General features: G+C 50.1%; 2 protein-coding genes across 2 annotated transcripts; both read left to right on the top strand.

Moving 5' to 3' along the window:
- Positions 1-1,583: 1,583 nt before the first annotated feature.
- Positions 1,584-7,068, top strand: CHCHD2 (coiled-coil-helix-coiled-coil-helix domain containing 2). Its single transcript, XM_060032186.1, has 4 exons — positions 1,584-1,741; positions 3,834-4,083; positions 5,384-5,534; positions 6,772-7,068. The coding sequence occupies exons 1-4, from the start codon at positions 1,692-1,694 to the stop codon at positions 6,780-6,782; spliced, it is 462 nt and encodes a 153-aa protein (XP_059888169.1). The 5' UTR covers positions 1,584-1,691; the 3' UTR covers positions 6,783-7,068.
- A 4,652-nt stretch (positions 7,069-11,720) lies between these two features.
- Positions 11,721-18,103, top strand: PHKG1 (phosphorylase kinase catalytic subunit gamma 1). Its single transcript, XM_060032161.2, has 9 exons — positions 11,721-11,826; positions 12,347-12,525; positions 12,960-13,014; positions 15,438-15,503; positions 15,782-15,945; positions 16,328-16,418; positions 16,555-16,708; positions 16,856-16,981; positions 17,364-18,103. The coding sequence occupies exons 1-9, from the start codon at positions 11,744-11,746 to the stop codon at positions 17,607-17,609; spliced, it is 1,164 nt and encodes a 387-aa protein (XP_059888144.1). The 5' UTR covers positions 11,721-11,743; the 3' UTR covers positions 17,610-18,103.
- Positions 18,104-18,395: the final 292 nt, after the last annotated feature.

The raw sequence follows: 18,395 nt of genomic DNA, 5'->3' as shown, positions 1-18,395 counted from the left end.
TTTCTTTTTTATAGCTGCATATTGTGTGAATGTGCCATAATTTTTTTTTACCTGTATTCTGCTGACAGGAATTTAGATTGTTTAATCTTTTACTATCACAAAATAACCTTGTACAAACATCTAATTTTCTCTCTTCAATTTAGGAATTAGTGACTTAACTAAGTATGATTAAAATTGTCTCTGTTCTGGTCTGCATGCCTGTCTGTCCAAAGCTCTGCTCACTCTAAGCTCTTCTGGTGCCAGAATGTTCTTTATAAATAAAGTTCCTTTCTCCCATCTCTTTTTATGAATTATCCAAAGGCGAATACAAAGGCTTATCATTTGTAAACCTTTCATTTCTTTAAAAAGTTCTGTGAAAATAAAACTTTGTTTTTCACAAAAGTTTTTTGCATTATTTACCCCTCAGTTCCACAAACATTCTGCTGTTGCTGGAAAGGCTGTGTTAAACTCTGCTACCTCTGGTGGAAGGGGGAAATTTCTGATTGGCATCCAAGCATAAATGGAGGTTCTACCTCTGCTTTCTCTCCTCCATAAATCCCACCCCACCCCCAAGGACGGTCCCATGAAGCCCCCCATGAAATGCCACTAGTTAACTTGTCCCCTACTGCAGAGGCGCTAAAATGTACTGTTAAAAGCATTTCACACCAAGTATCACTGAAGCACAGATCCTTGGGGCCTTTGCAGTTGCCATTCCCTTTGCCAGGAATGCTCGTACCCTTGATAAACACGAGGCTTGCTTCCGCACTTCCTCAAGGACTCCATTCAAATACTTCCTCTTCAAACACTCATGCCCTCTCCAACCCCTAACTCCCTACCACCCTTACCCTGCTTTCGCTTCATATCACCACCATCTAATTTATGTAGGTGTTTGTCTCTTGCCTCCCCGAATTTAAACCCCTTGGAGGTAGTCTTATTTCCTGCTCTATTTCCAGAACCTAGCTAGCACTTGGAGATCATTCAGAACATCTCACTTAATTATCAGTGAACGAATACCATATCAATTACGGGCACAAATTCTATAATATATGAAAGGGGTTTGAAAATGTATGAAATACATAAATGTAAGGCATTATTACTGTCTGAATTTAACTTTTGTTGACTGGATCCACGGACAAAATACAAGTAGAACCAACTCAGCTCTGTCGATCCCTAAAGTTTTCCGTCTTATTATGTGCCCACATTGTGCCTCAAAAAATATTTACCCAAATGAGTAACTTAATGGTGAGAACGGTTAAGTAACTGGCCCAAGGTCCAGCGACAATCACGCCAGAGCTCTGACTCACTCACTCAAGATTGGAGCTGACCTACCATGTTAATAAGGCAAACGTTTGAAGGTAGTAGCGACGGTCCTTGTGCCCTAGGAAGCAAACAGATAGCGGTTGTGACTCGCGCTAGGCTCGGAGGACAAGGTCTGCACGACAACCACGGCCACTTCCAGTTTTCTAAACAGTCCTGGCGCCGAGCTCCTGACGTAAACCGTGCACGACAAGGCGCCGCCATGACGTCCTGCTCTTCCTGTGACCTTCAGACCCGCGGAGACGTCGGCGAAAGGAAGGCCTCTGCCTGTGCTCTGATTGGCCGCGCGCTGAGTCCAGCCCCGCCTTCCAACTTCCGCTCTCGCGCGTCGCAGAAGCAGCCAGGGTTTCCTGCGAGTGTTGCGTTTGTAGACCCTGCTTCGTCCCGCGTTTACGATGCCTCGTGGAAGCCGAAGCCGCACTTCCCGCGTCGCCCCTCCGGCCAGGTGAGGCTACCGCGAGGTTTGGGGCCCTGCCGGCGCCGTGACGCAGAGGGAGGTTGCGCTGGGCCTCGGGGCGGCTGGGCGGCGGGGGACTGGGGCGTCCGAAGGTTGGGGCGGCGTGGGCCCGCATCCGGTCGCCGTAAGCTGGTTTGGCTAGTTTTCCCGTTAGTGGCAAACTTGTTAATTTGGAATGTCCATGAATTATAACTTAAAATACTTAGAGTCCATTTTAAGTTAAAACAGGCCACTTCTAGAAGGAAATGGACATTCGTAAGTGTAATCTGGCTGAAACGTCTAAAATAGCAAGAAGAGCTTCCCTGGTGGCGCAGTGGTTAAGAATCCGCTTGCCAGTGCTGGGGACGTGGGTTCGAGCCCTGGTCCGGGAGGATCCCATGTGCCGCGGAGGTGCTGGGCCTGTGCGCCACAACTTCTGAAGCCCGCACACCACAACCACTGAAGCCCTTGTGCCTAGAGCCCATGCTCAACAACAAGAGAAGCCATCGCAATGAGAAGCCCGCGCACCACAATGCAGAGTAGCCCCCCCTCGCGGCAACTAGAGAAAGCCCACGCGCAGCAACGGAGACCCAATGCAGCCAAAAATAAGTAAATTAAATAAATAAATTTTTTTAAAAATAGCAAGAAAAAAAGTGCAAGGTAGTATAATCAGGAGAAACGATAGTATTTCAATTAAGTAAATAATCTTTGAGCATCTTCCAGGAGCAGTGAGCATTCTAAGGGCTCGGCCCAGTAGGGGACACAGTCACTAAGGCCTCACATGTACATGACGTTTTCTAGTTGATAAAATACTTGTAAAATGTACTGCCAGTTGCACCTCCTGATAGCCTCAGAGGTAGATATTTTCATGTTTTACAGGAATAAGGAAACTGGAGACTCAGAATAAGTGACTTGTCCAAGGTCATGCCACCAATAAGTAGAGAAGCCAGGTCTTAGACCTGAGTTATCCGGTGACAAATTCAGGACATTTAGCAGAGGACCACGTTGCTTCTCTAGACTAAGGTGAATTGTGTTCAAACTGCGTGCTAGGAGCGTAGGGAAGGAGTTCACGTAATGGAAAGACGCTGCTATCCAAAGGAAGGGAAACCACAATCTAAAAATGCAGAAATCTTCTGTGTGAAAGATTTTTGGAACAACATTGGACATATTAGTGAAATTTTGAAGGCATCCAAATGTTCTACAGATGGGAAATAGTTGAAATCAGTTTAGGTATAACAGTTCAGGCAAGTCACTTCCACTTACTGGGCTTCAGTTTTCTAATCTGTAAAATGAAGGAATTGGATTAGTTTATTTCCCCAGATAGCTATCTTTCCGTGTTCATTCAATTGTTACCAGCTTAGCGAGACCTCCCTTGACTGTCTTAAAATTGCAGTATGCCACAACATGCTGCCCTCGCTCTCAATATTTTTTTCTTAACATTTATTTGATCCCTCAATAGGATGTCAGCTCCAAGAAGGTAGAGGCTTTTGTCTCATTAACAGTTATATTGATTTTTATGATGTTGGAATAACTGTTCTCTAAAGATACTATAGACTTTGTGAATACATGGAAATGGTTGAAAAAAAGCAGGGAAAAAAACATTTATACTTGGTGATTACAACCGTAAAAGGTTAAAGAGAAAATGATGTAAATAGTTCAGGGAATTGTGTTCTGTAAGGTTTTCTTGTATGTATGTAGTATTTGCACTTAATAATTTAAAATGAAATCCTGAGGTTATTTTAATATACAAGGGGTTTTCGTTTGTTTGTTTGTTTGTTTATTTAAGTTGACAATTTCCTGGGACTTCCCTGATGGTCCAGTGGTTAAGATTCCTCGCTCCCAATGCAGGGGGCCTGGGTTCAGTCCCTGGTCAGGGAACTAGATCCCTCATGCCATAACTGAAGATTCCACATGCTGCAACGAAGATCCCGCGTGCAGCGACTAAGACCCGTACAGCCAAATAAATAAATATTATTTTAAAAAAAAGAATATAGCATCGGCTTAATATCCTGTTGGATTTATTAAAAAAAAAAAAAAGTTGACAATTTCCAAACTTGGTTGGGAGTGGGAACTTTATACTTTCTGTTCCTTTCTTTCACAGCCGGGCGCCTCAGATGAGAACTGCACCCAGGCCAGCGCCCGCAGCTCAGCCACCAGCAGTGGCTCCACCAGCTGCTGTTGGCTCACCTGCTGCTGCTCCTCGGCAACCAGGTCTGATGGCCCAGATGGCAACCACTGCAGCCGGCGTGGCTGTGGGTTCTGCCGTCGGCCACACTCTGGGTCATGCCATCACTGGTGGCTTCAGTGGAGGAAGTAATGCTGAGCCCTCAAGGCCTGACATCACTTACCAGGTAAGATTTGGGGCAGCATTCTCTTCGGTGGTGTATTTATGAGAAAACCTAGTTAGTTGTAAGTGCCTTATGTATTGGGACTGTCTGCACCTGTGGAGAATGGTTTATCCATATTTCGCAGCAGTTGAGTTAGTACCTTACTTAGGCCAGCGTCAGAGAGTCCTGGACAAATGGTATTTCTTCTCAAGGAGTAGAATTGTGGCAGTTCAACCTGATGGACTGTCAAACAGCCACCTACCCCTCATTTTAAATATTTTGGGGGATTCCCGGGTGGTCCAGTGGTTAAGACTTGCCGCTTTCACTGTCGTGGGCCCGGGATTCAATCGCTGGTTGGGGAACTAAGACCCCAGAAGCCGTGTGGCCTGGCATAAATAAATGAATGAGTGAATGAATGAATGAATATAAATATATACATATATATATACACATATATATGTTGTGTTTGTCATGGTCACACTTAACTAATTCAGCCTCAATCTTTGTTAAGTGTTCAGAAATATTTTTGATGACTCTGTGCTCTCTCATCTCTTACCTGATATTTGCCACTGCCCTTCTTTCTGAGATATGTGAATTTTCTCCTCTAAGGAGCATGGGTGTATACTCTACTGTATTTCTAATGTACTTAAAACTCTCATCCATCTATTTTTCTGTAGTAGGCCCATTTTTTCCTCCATGAAACATCATTGAACCACTGGTGTTTAGATGCCTAGATAACCACTTAATTTGCATCTTTGTTCATGAATCTTTATGATGACAACTGGGATTTTTGTTAAAGCTCATTTCTTTCTGCCTTTAATTTTTTTCACTGTCCACGTTATTAGATAGAAACTTTAATTTGCATCTGGTTCTAGTTCTGTTCCCCCAATTAACCTCAAAGAGTGGTTATTGCTCTTTGTTCGGGTATAAGTCTGATTTCCATTCATTCATTCATTCATTTATTTTTGGCTGCGTTGGGTCTTCGTTGCTGCGCGTGGGCTTTCTCTAGTTGCGGCGAGTGGGGGCTCCTCTTCATTGTGTGCAGGCTTTGGGAGGGGGCTGCTCTGCTGCTCATTACAGTGGCTTCTTGTTGCAGAGCACGGGCTCTAGGCACGCGGGCTCAGTAGTTGTGGCTCACGGGCCCTAGAGTGCAGGCTCAGTAGTTGTGGCTCACAGGCTTAGTTGCTCCGCGGCATGTGGGATCTTCCCAGACCAGGGCTCAAACCCATGTACCCTGCATTGGCAGGCAGATTCTTAACCGCTGCGCCACCAGGGAAGTCCCTGATTTCCTTTCTTAACAGTCCTGAATGTTATGCCTTTGCAGGAGCCTCAGGGAACCCAGCTGGCACAGCAGCAGCAGAATGGCCCATGCCTTTTTGAGGTGAAACAGTTTTTGGAGTGTGCCCAGAACCAGGGTGACCTTAAGCTTTGTGAAGGTTTCAGTGAGGTGCTGAAACAGTGCAGACTGGCGAACGGTAGGTGATAGATACATCAATCCATGGTTGAACTTGCATCTGCTTAATTCACTGAATGGTACCCCTGGACCTTATAAAACTGTGTTTAATAAATTAAACTGACAAATTAGAGGAGATTTTGTTTAAATTACTCTAAAAATAATCTAACAAGGAGCTGGTCCAAAGTTTTCTAGTCATTATCTTAGGCTTTTACCTGCTTAAGGAAGAATCAGATTCAGTTACGTTCTGAATCTGATTCTTTCTTAGGCGGGTATAGATTAGTGTGCCAAGATCTTATTGTAGTTATTGCATAGCCTTAGTGCTGATTTCACCAAAGGCCAGGACTGAGCACAAGATCTGATAGAGCATTGTCATTCTGCACACCTCGTTTGAGAGAGACAAGTTTATTAAATCCCTCGGTGGGACTTAGAGATATAGGTTCTCTGGAATGTTGGCAGTCAACTTGTTTTTGTGTGATTTCCTCCTATCAGTCTAAGAGTTCACCACCTATTAAAAATGATTATTTTCATTTTCCCGCCTGCATTTTTATTTATTTATTTATTTATTTATAGTTCTGCAGATTTTATTTAGAAACTTAGAAAGGGTTTTTGTGGATAAATCTATAGTTGATTCTCATGGAGTCACAGAGTATATTTAATATATACAGAGTCATTTTTCAGGCTTCTTATACTGAATTGGTCTAGGCCAGAGGTTGACCACCTATGGTCCCTTTACCAAAGCCATCCTGACACCTGTTTCTGTAAGTAATTTTATTGAAACACAGCCGTCTCCTATTCATTTAGGTGTTGTGTATGGCTGCTTTCCATGGCAAAGGAAGAGTTGAGCAGTTGTGACAGAGACTATATGGCCCACAAAGCGAAAAGTATTTACCTGATTGATTACAGAAAAACGTTTTAAAACCCTGGTCTGGGCTAGTGGTTCTCAAAATTCCCCACCTTCATTTATGTAGGAAATAGGGATGGGGAGAAGTTAATCCTTATAGGTGGTCGAACTGTGGAATTAAGACATTGCATGGCCAAGTTTATCAGAAGTCTTTGATGAAACTATGTCTAATACCAAAGTAACTATATTTCTGCTTCAAAGTGTAGAGTTGAAGTTTTATTGGTTGCAGCCTTAAACAGCTTATGAAAGAAACTAATAACCTTGGGCTTCACCCCTGCTTTCATAATTTGGAGGACTTTGGTTTTGTTGAGAATATGTAGCTAGTGCTCTTCTAACAAACCTTTTCTGTTTGCAGGGTTAGCTTAATCAAGAAGTTCCAGTTGAAGGCATGAAAAATCATCTCTCATGACCAGGTTGATTTAGCATTAAAAATATAATTGATAGTGAAGATATAAAGTGTGAAGCCACCAGTTAACCGCTCCTCAATCATTAGTAGCTTTTGTGCTTCAGGATTGCAGTGGAAGAGGGTATTCTCACCATATAGAAGCTCCTTGAGATGATATTGAGTTTGGGGCTAGGCGAATGTTTGTGTGGCCTCTTAAACATGCTTTTGTTTGTGAATTAATTAGAATAAAGTGATTTTATTTCCAAATGTGTCTCTTAAGTATAAGGTTATAAATCACACATGGTATACACATGGTGAACAGAATGCATTTTGCAGAAGAACACAGTTGTCTCTACATGTCTTTATGTGTATCTAGTCTGTAGTCTCTGGATATTAAAGTAGTGGCCGCCTGGAGGATCTGGCAGAGCTTCCTGAGGAGCTTTGGTAGAGAAATAGTTATGTAAGGAGTAGCTCCCTAGCAAGCGTGCTGCTCATTAAAAAGATTCCAGGTGCTACAGGCCTTTGGAGCCAATGTGCAGTAAACTGAGCAGTAATGAAACTAAAATACTAACTGTTGTAATCAGGTGAATGATACAGGAAATGTGGGAGCAGACCCATTACATGTGTGGGCTCCCTGTGGCCAGGTCAGCACTACACGTCATTGTTAACCTAGATTATCCAATTTATTGGTTGGAGATGAAAATTCATTCTCTTAATATAGGCAGTTTCCCTGCAGATGTTTTTATTCTACTTAAGGCATTGTAGCTTTCTCTTCCTGAAAGACTCAAGTTGCCCTCTCCAAGCTGTCTTAAGTCCATGTTGGACTCAATTTGGGGGGCATCATTTTTTTTTTTTAAATGAACCCAGCTCCATCCCTCACAAAGAGCTCAAAATTTCATTTACTTCTGGGAGTTGACCTCCAGTCTCCATTATGCTCTGCAGTTTTCCTACTTTCAAATATACCTTTCAGAGTTTCCATTATCTGATTTTTTTTTTCCTCTCTGTTACTGCAAGGTAAGTGAAGTGCTGTTGAGTAAGTGAATTATTCAGTTGTTACCTCGTTCTCAGCGGTGTTCTTAGAGTGCTCCATTCTGTACCTAATCATTCACTTCCTGAAAGAGGCCAAGACTACCTTGCTCAAGGACCTAAATGACCACAGACAATTCACTACTGGCCAGTCCCCCAGCATATTCCCTCCTGGGTTCATCATTGGGCTCTTGCCCATTTTCCTAAAGGCTGAGTTCATAGTGTTAACGCCCCTTATGTCCAAGGCATGATGCTCTATGGTGGGTACCGAAATATGGTTGAATCACTGAATCAAAGGAAAATGAACCACTGACAATAAAATGCAAGAGTCTGGCTGACCTGGCCTGCCTCTGGTGGGAGCCGTGGCTACACAGAGAAGGTCACAGGGAATAATCCACCAGGTGTAGTGGCCTTTTGCCCTAAAGTCAGAAGGGATTTTTGTCATGTATTGAAAGTGTAAGCCAGCAGGCGTCTGCAGCTTAGAATCGGGGAAAAGGGCTTATTGACAGTAAGTAAAAGGAGAATTCAGTGTTTTCATCTTTGGAACCAGATGTTGCATCTCGATAAGCTGGAGGCCTGTAAGGATAGGGACAAAGTCATTTACCAACTCCTATATAACTGTTCAGCAAAGTATTTCCCCAGAGCGGAAGAGATGGCGAGTGTGATACAATGGAAAGAGCACGTGAGCCTACATCTGAGGTTCACCTAGGCCCTCCTACTCACCTCATCGAGCAAGTCACATTCTCTCTAAAGTTGGCTTAATACCAGAGTTTTGGGGGCCCAATGAAAGTGCATATGAAGTGCATTGTAAAATGCTCGTTAAATGGGTTTTTGTGGGCTCAGCACCTGTATGAAGCAGTGTATTACCCCTTTCTTCGTTTGGTATATTAGAAGAACCAGGGGTTTGAAGAACAGGTAGCTTTAGAATGAGGGTGAGCATTTAAAAAGTGTCTGCTTGTGTGCCAGCATGTTGCATACATTATTTCCAGCTCTGTCAGCCTCTTAAGCTAGACTCACACCGATGAGGACCCTCACCCAAACAGCCTAAAGCCACACACGGTTAGAGCCCATGTGCTTTTCCTGGCACATGGAACTCCTCTCATTCATTAGAAACTGCAGGCTGAAGTTAAGGATGCAATGGAGGCAGATCAGAGATGGAGTCTCCCTAGCCTTTGAGGTCTGCATTGGGTCAGGCAGCCACGCAAACTAGCTGAGCGGGTCCCTGTAGCAGCCAGGGCTGCAGGGTGGGCACACCAGTGTGCTGGGGTGTCTCCAGGGCTCTGCTCTCAGCACACACAGGAATGGCTCCCAGAGAAGCCAGCGTGTTCCCAGCAAGCTGGCTTTATCTCCTCTAAGCCTGGAGGTTGAGTGAGCGCCACAGGGAAGATGGGTCACCTTGTGCTGTCCTGCCTGCTCCCAGGCCACCGGAGCTTCCCTCACCCTCCACCAGAGGTCACCCCTGCGGAGCCTCGGCCCCGACTCGTGCACTGTCACGCTGGGCCTTGCAGCTGGGATTTATTTTTGGCACATCAGCCTTCCGTCCTCAAGTAGCAAAGCCTGAAGGAAGAGCAGCAAGATATCCTGTTCTGGCCACAAGCGTCGGCTCGGGACACGCTTCAGCCCTCTGTTGTCCCCTGTCCCCAGGGGGCTCCTGGACCTTTGGGATTCCTGTCACGTTTATTCCAGGGCCTGCGAGGACATAGAGGTGAGTAGCTGTGTGGGGAGCGGGAGAGGCTGTGGCATAGGGAAGACAGAACCCCCCACATCCCTTAGACCCACCTCTCCCTGCTTCTGAAGGTACGTGGGCCCAGAGGCTTGGCAGCACTGATTCTCTAAGTTTCAGGGAGGGATGTCATGTTCCAAAAAGGACCAGGCTACCTACTCCTGTTTGGGGGACCCTTTCCAAAGGCATCTTGGTAAGGCATGGGGAATGCAGGCAGGGGCAGTGGACAGAGGCGTGAAGTTGGCCCCAGGTTAGGCCTAGAGTAAGGGGATGAGGCAAGATAGACCTCCGCCACCCACCCCAGGAGAGGGAGTGTTGCTGGGGCTCAGTGGGGCCGGTTGTGCCAGGGAACGGGCCCCGACGGGACGGCATCCTGGGCTGGGTCCACATACACCATCTGCGCGGGGAGGGCTGCAGGAAGGGAGAGACCTTTCCTTACCCAGCTTTGGGAGGTGGGGGGAGGAGGGAGAACAGATGCCCCTCGTGGGAACTTTAAGCGGCTTACCAGGAATTGGGCTCGTTTTTATGGGGAACAGACACTCCAGTGCTCAGCTGGGGTTGCTGATGGGGGTGGAGCAGAGACAGCTCCAGAGCCTGCTGCTGGCAGAGGAGACTTGTTATTCTAATCCTTCCTCTGGTAACCAGGCACCCAGCAGTGGGGACACCAGCCTTCCTGGAACAGCCAGCCTGTCCTGAGGCAGCCAGGGCTGCTGCTTGGCTGGTCAGCAAATGGGCCTCTTTGACAGGCCAGACCTTCTTGGACCCAGAAAGGGTGGTGGAAATGGGACCAGAGGCATCTTTGGCCCTGCTGAGAGGCAGCTCGTGCCCATTTTCTATCTGTCCCTCTTCCTGTTGGTACAGCATTTTCTCCATTCCTCAAATCCTCCGTGTGAGGTAGGAGTTCGTACCCAGTGGCCTCTGTGTTCCTGAAGTAAAGCCGGCCAGCTCCTCTAGGTCTAGGCCTGAGTGTCCTGGCTCCGTTCTGCCCCACACTGCAGCAGGACCACTCAGGGCTCATTGGCCATCGTTAGGTAGGACACAGGGCATTCTGAGGACATGGCCATCCTGCTGGCAGGAACCTGGACCAAAGGGACACCTCCAGCCATTGACATATCTACGGAGCAGCACCTGTGACACACCTGCACTGGGCACAGTGGGGAGGGATGGTTGGGATGATCTAGAGATGATCACGGTGGGAAAGAGATGAGAGAACACGTGATACCAGAGGCTGGGACCAGGACTCACTCATCAAACTCTGCTTCCCTCAGAGCACCTGGCACAGTACTTCTCAGAGTATGAAAGGAAGAAAGGAAGGAGGAAGGAAGGAGGGAGGGAGGGAGGGAGGACGGAAGGAAGGAAGGGTGAAGGAGGGACAGTGATCACAAAAACTAAGGGCAGAATGGGTGAAGAAGCAGCAATGGGAAGCACAGCAAGGCTGTCGCAGAAGGAGGGGTGTTTTCTGGGTAGGACAGTTACAAGTGGGGGAGATAAGGAGAGGTTATGGGAGCAGCATATTTGAAAATGAAACCATGAAGCTTCTCACCTTTTCCAGAAGTGCAGAGAGCAGGCCGAGGAAAAGCAGGACCAGCCACGTCGCCTCAAAGAGGAAAGGAAAGAGCACTTTAATTTGTCCTTTGCAGAGTTTCTCGGTGGTGCTTTCTAAACTCAAGCGTGTGCTGGCCCTGTCAGAACTAACCTTGCAGCCTGGTGGCCCGATTCCTGCCTCGAGCCTGGGCTTGGGCCTGGCTGCCCATCTGTTGCTGCTACCGGGGAGCAACAACTAACAACGAGAACATGCGGGGAGCCACATGGTCACCTGGGGTCACGGGAGCTTACAGCCAGTGGGGAGAAGCAAGTTGGGCTCTTTGCAAAGCTTTTTTAAAAATTCATAAATATTTATTTTGAATATTCACAAGAGGCCAGACCGATGCCAGGAAATACACAGACGAGGGAGAGGGACTTCCCTGGCAGTCCAGCGGTTAAGACTCAGCACTTCCAGTGCAGGGGGCACGGGTTCGATCCCTGGTTCTGCTGGGTGCCTGGTTACCAGAGGAAGGAACTAAGATCCCACATGCTGTGCAGTGCAGCCAAAAAAAAAAAAAAGGGAGAAATGGTTTCAGCCTTCAAAGAGCACACCCCCCAGGTCAGGAAGGCTGACTGCTTCTTTCTGTTCCCCTCTTTAAGGAGCTGAACATGACCCAGTACAAGACACTGCCAGACTCCCGTTCCGCACAGAGCTTCTATGAGAACTACGAGACCAAGGAGATCCTGGGCAGGTAAAGCCCAGACCTTCCCCATGAAGTTCTGTCCTGGGCTCCGGCCGGCACTGCGGGCGGGATCAATCTCTGCTTGACCCTGAGCACTGACCCCATTTCCATCCTGAAAGCACTGTCCACTTGGAGAAACTCTCAGTTCGGGGTCCTGCCCTCCTGCAGCAGGATGGAGGAAGCGGGTATAAGAGCACCCAGATTAGAGACCTCTCCCAGCCAAGAGCTCCCCCAGCTTGGGGCCAGGGTCAGCAATCAGGCGTCAGAGAGAAGCGTATGGCCCTGAGAGGGTACAGCTTCTTCCTCCGTGCCGAGAAAGAGCACTGAACTAGGAGCTAGGAGGCCCCAGAGCAGGCTTCTTCCTCTTGGACTCCAGGCAAATCGCCCTCTCTGTGCCTTCTTCATCTTACCATCCCCCAAAGCTCACAGGGAGTTGGGGGACAAGGCAGGACATATCTGCTGCAGCCTGGATCTGGGCCTCCCCCTGGGGTGAGGGGCCCCGGGGATGATCTGTCCTCTGCACCCCCAGGGGAGTGAGCAGCGTTGTCAGGCGCTGCATCCACAAGCCCACATCCCAGGAGTACGCTGTGAAGATCATCGACGTCACGGGTGGGGGTAGCTTTAGCCCCGAGGAGGTGCAGGAGCTGCGAGAGGCCACGCAGAAGGAGGTGGACATCCTGCGCAAGGTCTCAGGACACCCCAACATCAGTGAGTGATGGCCCCGAGCCGCGGCGCGGTGCCCTGCCATGGGTGTGCTCTGATAACCCAAGCCGGGGAGTGTGGCCCCAGTGCAGGGAGCCAGAAGCACCAGAGTGTCTCCTGCACCCCGAGGCCCTGAAAGCCTAGTGCCCAGAGGCTTGAGGCTCCCGGCTCCACCCTCACTGCTCTCGGGAGTCAGCTCTAAGCCCCCTCTTCCAGCCCCACAGAAGGGGTGACAGGCAGGGCCGGGTGCAGGTGCGGGAATGGGAGTGTGAAGTCCCTGGGTGCCCCCTCCCCTGGTGCGCCTCCTTTGAACACCATCGCGATACCCCTTCCAGCTTCTGAGTCCGGCCACAGCGGCCTTAGTTCCCTTGCCCCCGCCCTCCACTGCCCCCGCCTGGGTTCCTCTGTTGCCTGAGACGAGCGAGCCATTTCCATTTCAGTACAGCTGAAGGACACTTATGAGACCAACACTTTCTTCTTCTTGGTGTTTGATCTGTAAGTACCCAGGCCTGGGGCCTATTGGAGAGGCTTCTATTGTAGTCCCCCACCCAGGGCTTCCTGGAGACGAGCAGCCAGCCCCTTACACTGTGGATGCCAAATAAGGTCATAGACGCTTTAGGCAGACCAGCCCCTGGAGTCAGGCTGCCAGGTTTTAAATCCTGGGTCCGTCACTTATGGGCTGGATGATTTCTGTCAGTATCAGCTTTCCCATCGGTATTGCAGGAGTAATAATGGCACAGTGACTGGCACAATGTAAATGTTAATAAATATGAACTACCATGATGATGACCATGGTGGTCATCCAATACTTATTCTAGACCTTGAGGATACGCAATCCTACTTCATGCACTAATTTTCACAGGGCGTGAACAGAAAGCAATCAAGTCATAAAACACACAAAGAGTTATACATATACACATATATGTAAAGCTGAGCGGGGGTCAGAGGGAGTGGGCAGGGAATGCTCTCCAGGAGGTGACCTGAGCAGAGACCTGGATGAAGGAGACCTCTAGCAGAGGGAACAGCCAGAGCAGGGGCCCTGCTGGGTGGGCTTGGCATGTTTGAGGCTTGGCAAGCAAGTCAGGATGGGGGGGAGCAAGCCTGTGGCGATGGCAGGATGCAAGGTCGGTCAGTACCAAAAAGCAGATTATGCAGGCATTTGGGAGGTAAGAATTTTGGAGGGCTGAGAGCAGGAGGGTGATGTGATCTGACTGACTTTTATAAAGGATCCCACTGACTGTAAGGGGCAAGGGTGGAAAGGAGGAAGCCAGCGATATGGGGGCAAGAGGCCCACCAGGGAGACAGGTGGTAGAGATTGTATTTGGGATGTGGTTCAAAGATTGACATCATCGTCGTTGTCATCAGCAGGAGCATCAGCGGCAACGTGTCACTATTCCCCTGCTTGTGCACCAACAGGGCTATTGAGATGAGCTCCTTGTCACAGGGCCCTCTGCCCCCAGGGACCAGTGGGCCTTTTAGCTGGGAGAGCTTCTGTTTTCCCAGGAAAGGAAAAACGATACTGTCCATCTCACCAGGCTCCAAGCATCAAATTCGAACAACACAAAGTGCTCTGTGAACCGTGCACTCAGACTTCTTACCATTGTTACTGGAAAAGGTTCCCAAGGAAGGGAACTCTCCAGCTCCCATGCCCCCGCTCCATTGGAGTCCTCACTAAAGAACACACACCTCTGTTGCACGAATCATTGTTGGAGAGCTGTCTTGACTTCTCCATACATAACTGCTAATTTAGGGACTAGCTTTGAGAAAATTATTCAAGGAGATTTTGTGTTGCTGGAACACTTCATTTTGTAGCCATACCGAACACGTGCAGTGTTAAGTTTTTCTTGGAGACACAATTTAACTTGGCCTGTGTGTACAGTTCAACCACCAGCTCCAGGAAGGCAGGAGCCTGCTGATGGACCTTGCCGGGGTCCCAGTGTTGACTGGTAAATCTTTTTGCTGCTGCTGCTATTAGTGAGTTCTCCTAGCGTGTTTAAAATGGAATTAAAGTGATCAGAACTGGAGGCACACACTGCCTTTTGGGGACACAGTACCAATCGTGTATGAAACAAGGCTCACTTCTGTAATTTCTGGGTTGCTCCTCAAACAGAACTCAACTCCCCGCCCCACCAGTTAAGTTCAAGGATTTTCTTGCCTCCCTCCGATACTGGCCAGAATTCTTCCCTTGGGCCCTGCTTTTCCTGGAGGGGCAGGCAGGATGCACCTTTCCTATTTAACCAAAGGAGACTTTCCTAGGAGCCCTCCAGACTCGCCCAGCTCTAGCTGTCTCAACTCGGTTCGGTGGCACTGTCCCGTAGAGCCCTTGGGGGCAGCTCAAATGTCTCTAACCTTTGAAGAAGTTGCTTGGGGAAGCTATTTTTAATGCTGCCCCAAATTGCCCTTCAGGGTATAACTAGATGATTCTAGCAGAAACCTCTTTCTAGATCATCCCAAGTGAGAAAATGGAACCGCAATTCTTAATCCTGAGAAATCCTAAAATAGGTAAAACTGCTCTTCCATCACTACTGTTGCTTCTCTTTGTTCCTGGGAAAAATCAGGATACTCCTGTCCTTCTGATCTGGGTCTGGGGCCTTGTGCCAGTGGCTCAAGTTCCCTCCCCCCTCCCAACCCTGATTTTGACCCTGTTGGACCCCAGTCCATGCTGTCACTCCCACACATGGGGGGACCTTCGCACGGGTGCCATCCCCCAGCCCCCCCGTCTCCCTTGTTCTTCTTTCAACCTTCCGAGACAGCCTCTCCACTCACTTCCCTAGCTCCTCCCCACAGACCTTGGTCCTTTGTGGGGAGCAGCCCACTTTGCCCCTGGAAGTGTTAGGGTGGGTAACAGTTTTCTGGGAGCAGGGTAAGGAGGGGGTAGCCTTGGGGCACATCCAGCTACAAACCCTCTGTCCCCACAGGATGAAGAGAGGGGAGCTCTTCGATTACCTCACTGAGAAGGTCACCCTGAGTGAGAAGGAAACCAGGTGAGGGTCCACTTGCCCCTCTCCCTACTTCTGGCCTGAGTCCCTGGCTTAGGCGCTGAGGTCTTGGAGGAGGCGTGGCATGCACCCGTCTGGGTCGGCAGTGTGCTCCGCTGGCTTTGGTGGCCTCCTTTCCTCCTTGACTCAGCCAGGGTAGGCCTGGCCTGTCTTGAGTCCTCCCTCACTCGCAGTCCAGCTGGCTTACGGGCTTTGGTGTCCCTGCCTGTTACCTGACCCTGCAGAGTAGCAGATGAAAGTAACCTGTTCCTGTCCCACCCCAGAAAGATCATGAGAACCCTGCTGGAGGTGATCTTCACCTTGCACAAACTCAACATCGTGCATCGGGATCTGAAACCTGAGAACATCCTCCTGGATGATGACATGAATATCAAGCTCACAGACTTTGGCTTTTCCTGCCAGCTGAAGCCAGGAGAGAAGCTGCGAGGTCCGGTAACATGGCCTTGGCCCATGTCAGGGGCTCAGGCGCTCTCCTCAGCTCTCCTAGGAACAGAGGTTGCCTGGGTTTCCCCCACAAAGTAAAAATCCTACCATTTCAGGGCTGGGTGTTTCTTCCCCGGACTGGGCTGAGCCAGGTTCCCACTGCCTGCATTCCAGGCCAGGATAGCTAGAAGTGACCAGGCCACTGACGGTGCCCCATCGGGTGGCCACAGGACCCAGCACCCTGGCCCTGCCCTTGGCCCTGGGCCAGGCCCGTGTTCAGAGAGTCCCAGCCCAGCCACCACTTCAGTTCCTTCTCCATTGTCTCTTTGGGCTTTCCTCTTCCAAGTGCCTCTGCTGACCTCTTCCGATGGAAACTGTCCCTGCAGAGGTCTGCGGGACCCCCAGTTACCTGGCCCCTGAGATCATCGAGTGCTCCATGGATGATGCCCACCCTGGCTATGGGAAGGAGGTGGACATGTGAGTGTGTTGGGGGGAGGGAGGTGACCTGTAGGGACAGGGATGCCCCCATGGCTGGGAGCCCCTGGCTGGAGAGGAGGGCACGGTGGGAGCTACAGCTGGCCCGCCTGCCTTCCTCCCCGCTGCCCGCTGCCAGGTGGAGCACGGGGGTCATCATGTACACGCTGCTGGCCGGCTCCCCACCCTTCTGGCACCGCAAGCAGATGCTGATGTTGAGGATGATCATGAGTGGCAACTACCAGTTTGGCTCACCAGAATGGGATGATTACTCGGACACTGTGAAGGACTTGGTGAGAGGAAAGGCCTCCTGGCTCGGGGTTCAGGCGAGGGGCACGTACAGTGGGGAGAGGGGAGTGTACCGTGCATGCCACGGGTTGGAGGCCCTGCCAGGAGGGACCCCCCCCATAGACGTCTTCCGTTCTGTCTCGTTCTCTCAGGTCTCCCGCTTCTTGGTGGTGAGTCCCAAAGGCCGCTGTTCGGCAGAAGAGGCCTTAGCGCATCCCTTCTTCCAGCAGTACAAGGTGGAGGAAGTGCGTCACTTCAGCCCCCGGGGGAAGTTCAAGGTACTTAAGCTCGCCTGCCACTCAGGGCCCCGGGGTAGGTGCCACAGGCCCCTGAAGTCGAAGCTCCAGGTGCCCTTCTTGGGGACTCCTTACGCCCACGGGGTTTCCAGAGCACCCGCCCTTCTCCTCCCGCCCAGCCCTGTGATGGTTGCAGCTCAACTTCTGGCTTCTGGCTCCAACAGCCTTAAGCCCTGCGCCTGCTGTTCGGGTGGGAATGGGGGTAACGGGGGCGGGGGGAGGGCAGGCGGGAACGCTAGGACAGGCCCAGCGGAAACCACACAAGCCTTCGTGGCAAACAAGCTCAGGGCCTGCCGTCACGGACCGGACCGGCAAGGAAACAGGCCGCGGGGCGGGTCCAGCTCTCAGGCCAGGCCCTCCGCAGGTGATCGCCCTGACGGTGCTGGCTTCCGTGCGGATCTACTACCAGTACCGCCGGGTGAAGCCCGTGACCCGGGAGATCGTGATCCGAGACCCCTATGCCCTCCGGCCCCTGCGGCGACTCATCGACGCCTACGCTTTCCGGCTCTATGGCCACTGGGTAAAGAAGGGGCAGCAGCAGAACCGGGCAGCGCTCTTCGAGAACACACCCAAGGCTGTGCTCCTCTCCCTGGCTGAGGAGGTCTACTGACGGGCAGGCCGGCAGGCCAGGTGGGACGGGGGTCAGGCCGGGAGGAGAAGCCACCGATATGGAGGGCACAGGAGTGAGAGCGAGTGCAGGCCTCTGTCCAGAGGGGGCACTTGGCCCCAGCCACTCTCCCCTCTTGGAGGCGTCACGCGGTGGTCAGTGCAGTTGGAGCCAGGCCCACGGAGTGGGTGGTCCAGAACCCACTGTGGTCCAGAACCAGAAGCACCCTGCCTCTCCACAGCCCAGCTATACCACCATGTCCGCTTGTCCTCACGGGAGGCCCACAGTTACTGACACTCGGTGCACCGCCTTTAGGGTCCCAGGGTGAGGATGAAAGAGAACAGTCTGAGAATCGCAATCACAGGAGATTTTACTGACCTCACAAAGTCCAGTGACAGCACGGGAGCAGGTTCTTCTCTGGGGCCATGTTTTTAGAGGCACAGGGCAGCCCTTACATAATTAATAATAGAAAGGAAAGCTTCTGCTGTTTGTCTTTGTGGAGTATTATTCACTCTGTGCCTCCCGTGATACACAGTTGCGCCTGGTAAATCCGTCGTTCTCCTAGACCCTTTTAAGACTGACAGTGTGCTTTAAAGAGCCCACAGAACTGCATTTCACATACGGTGGAAACTAGGTTCCCTCGGAGGTGCATGAAACCCCACAAATAAGGCAAATGAAGGAATCATTTTCCTTCTACAGCAACTTGCTGGGAAAACAAGGAGACCTGGGGAAATTCTGCCTTGAGCAAACAATGTCAGGTCCCCGGGTCAGACAGTGAGAAAGTTGGAG

Source organism: Delphinus delphis, chromosome 15, assembly GCF_949987515.2.
Source record: "Delphinus delphis chromosome 15, mDelDel1.2, whole genome shotgun sequence".
Lineage (NCBI taxonomy): Eukaryota > Metazoa > Chordata > Mammalia > Artiodactyla > Delphinidae > Delphinus > Delphinus delphis.
This window is presented reverse-complemented; position numbering and strand designations above follow the sequence as displayed.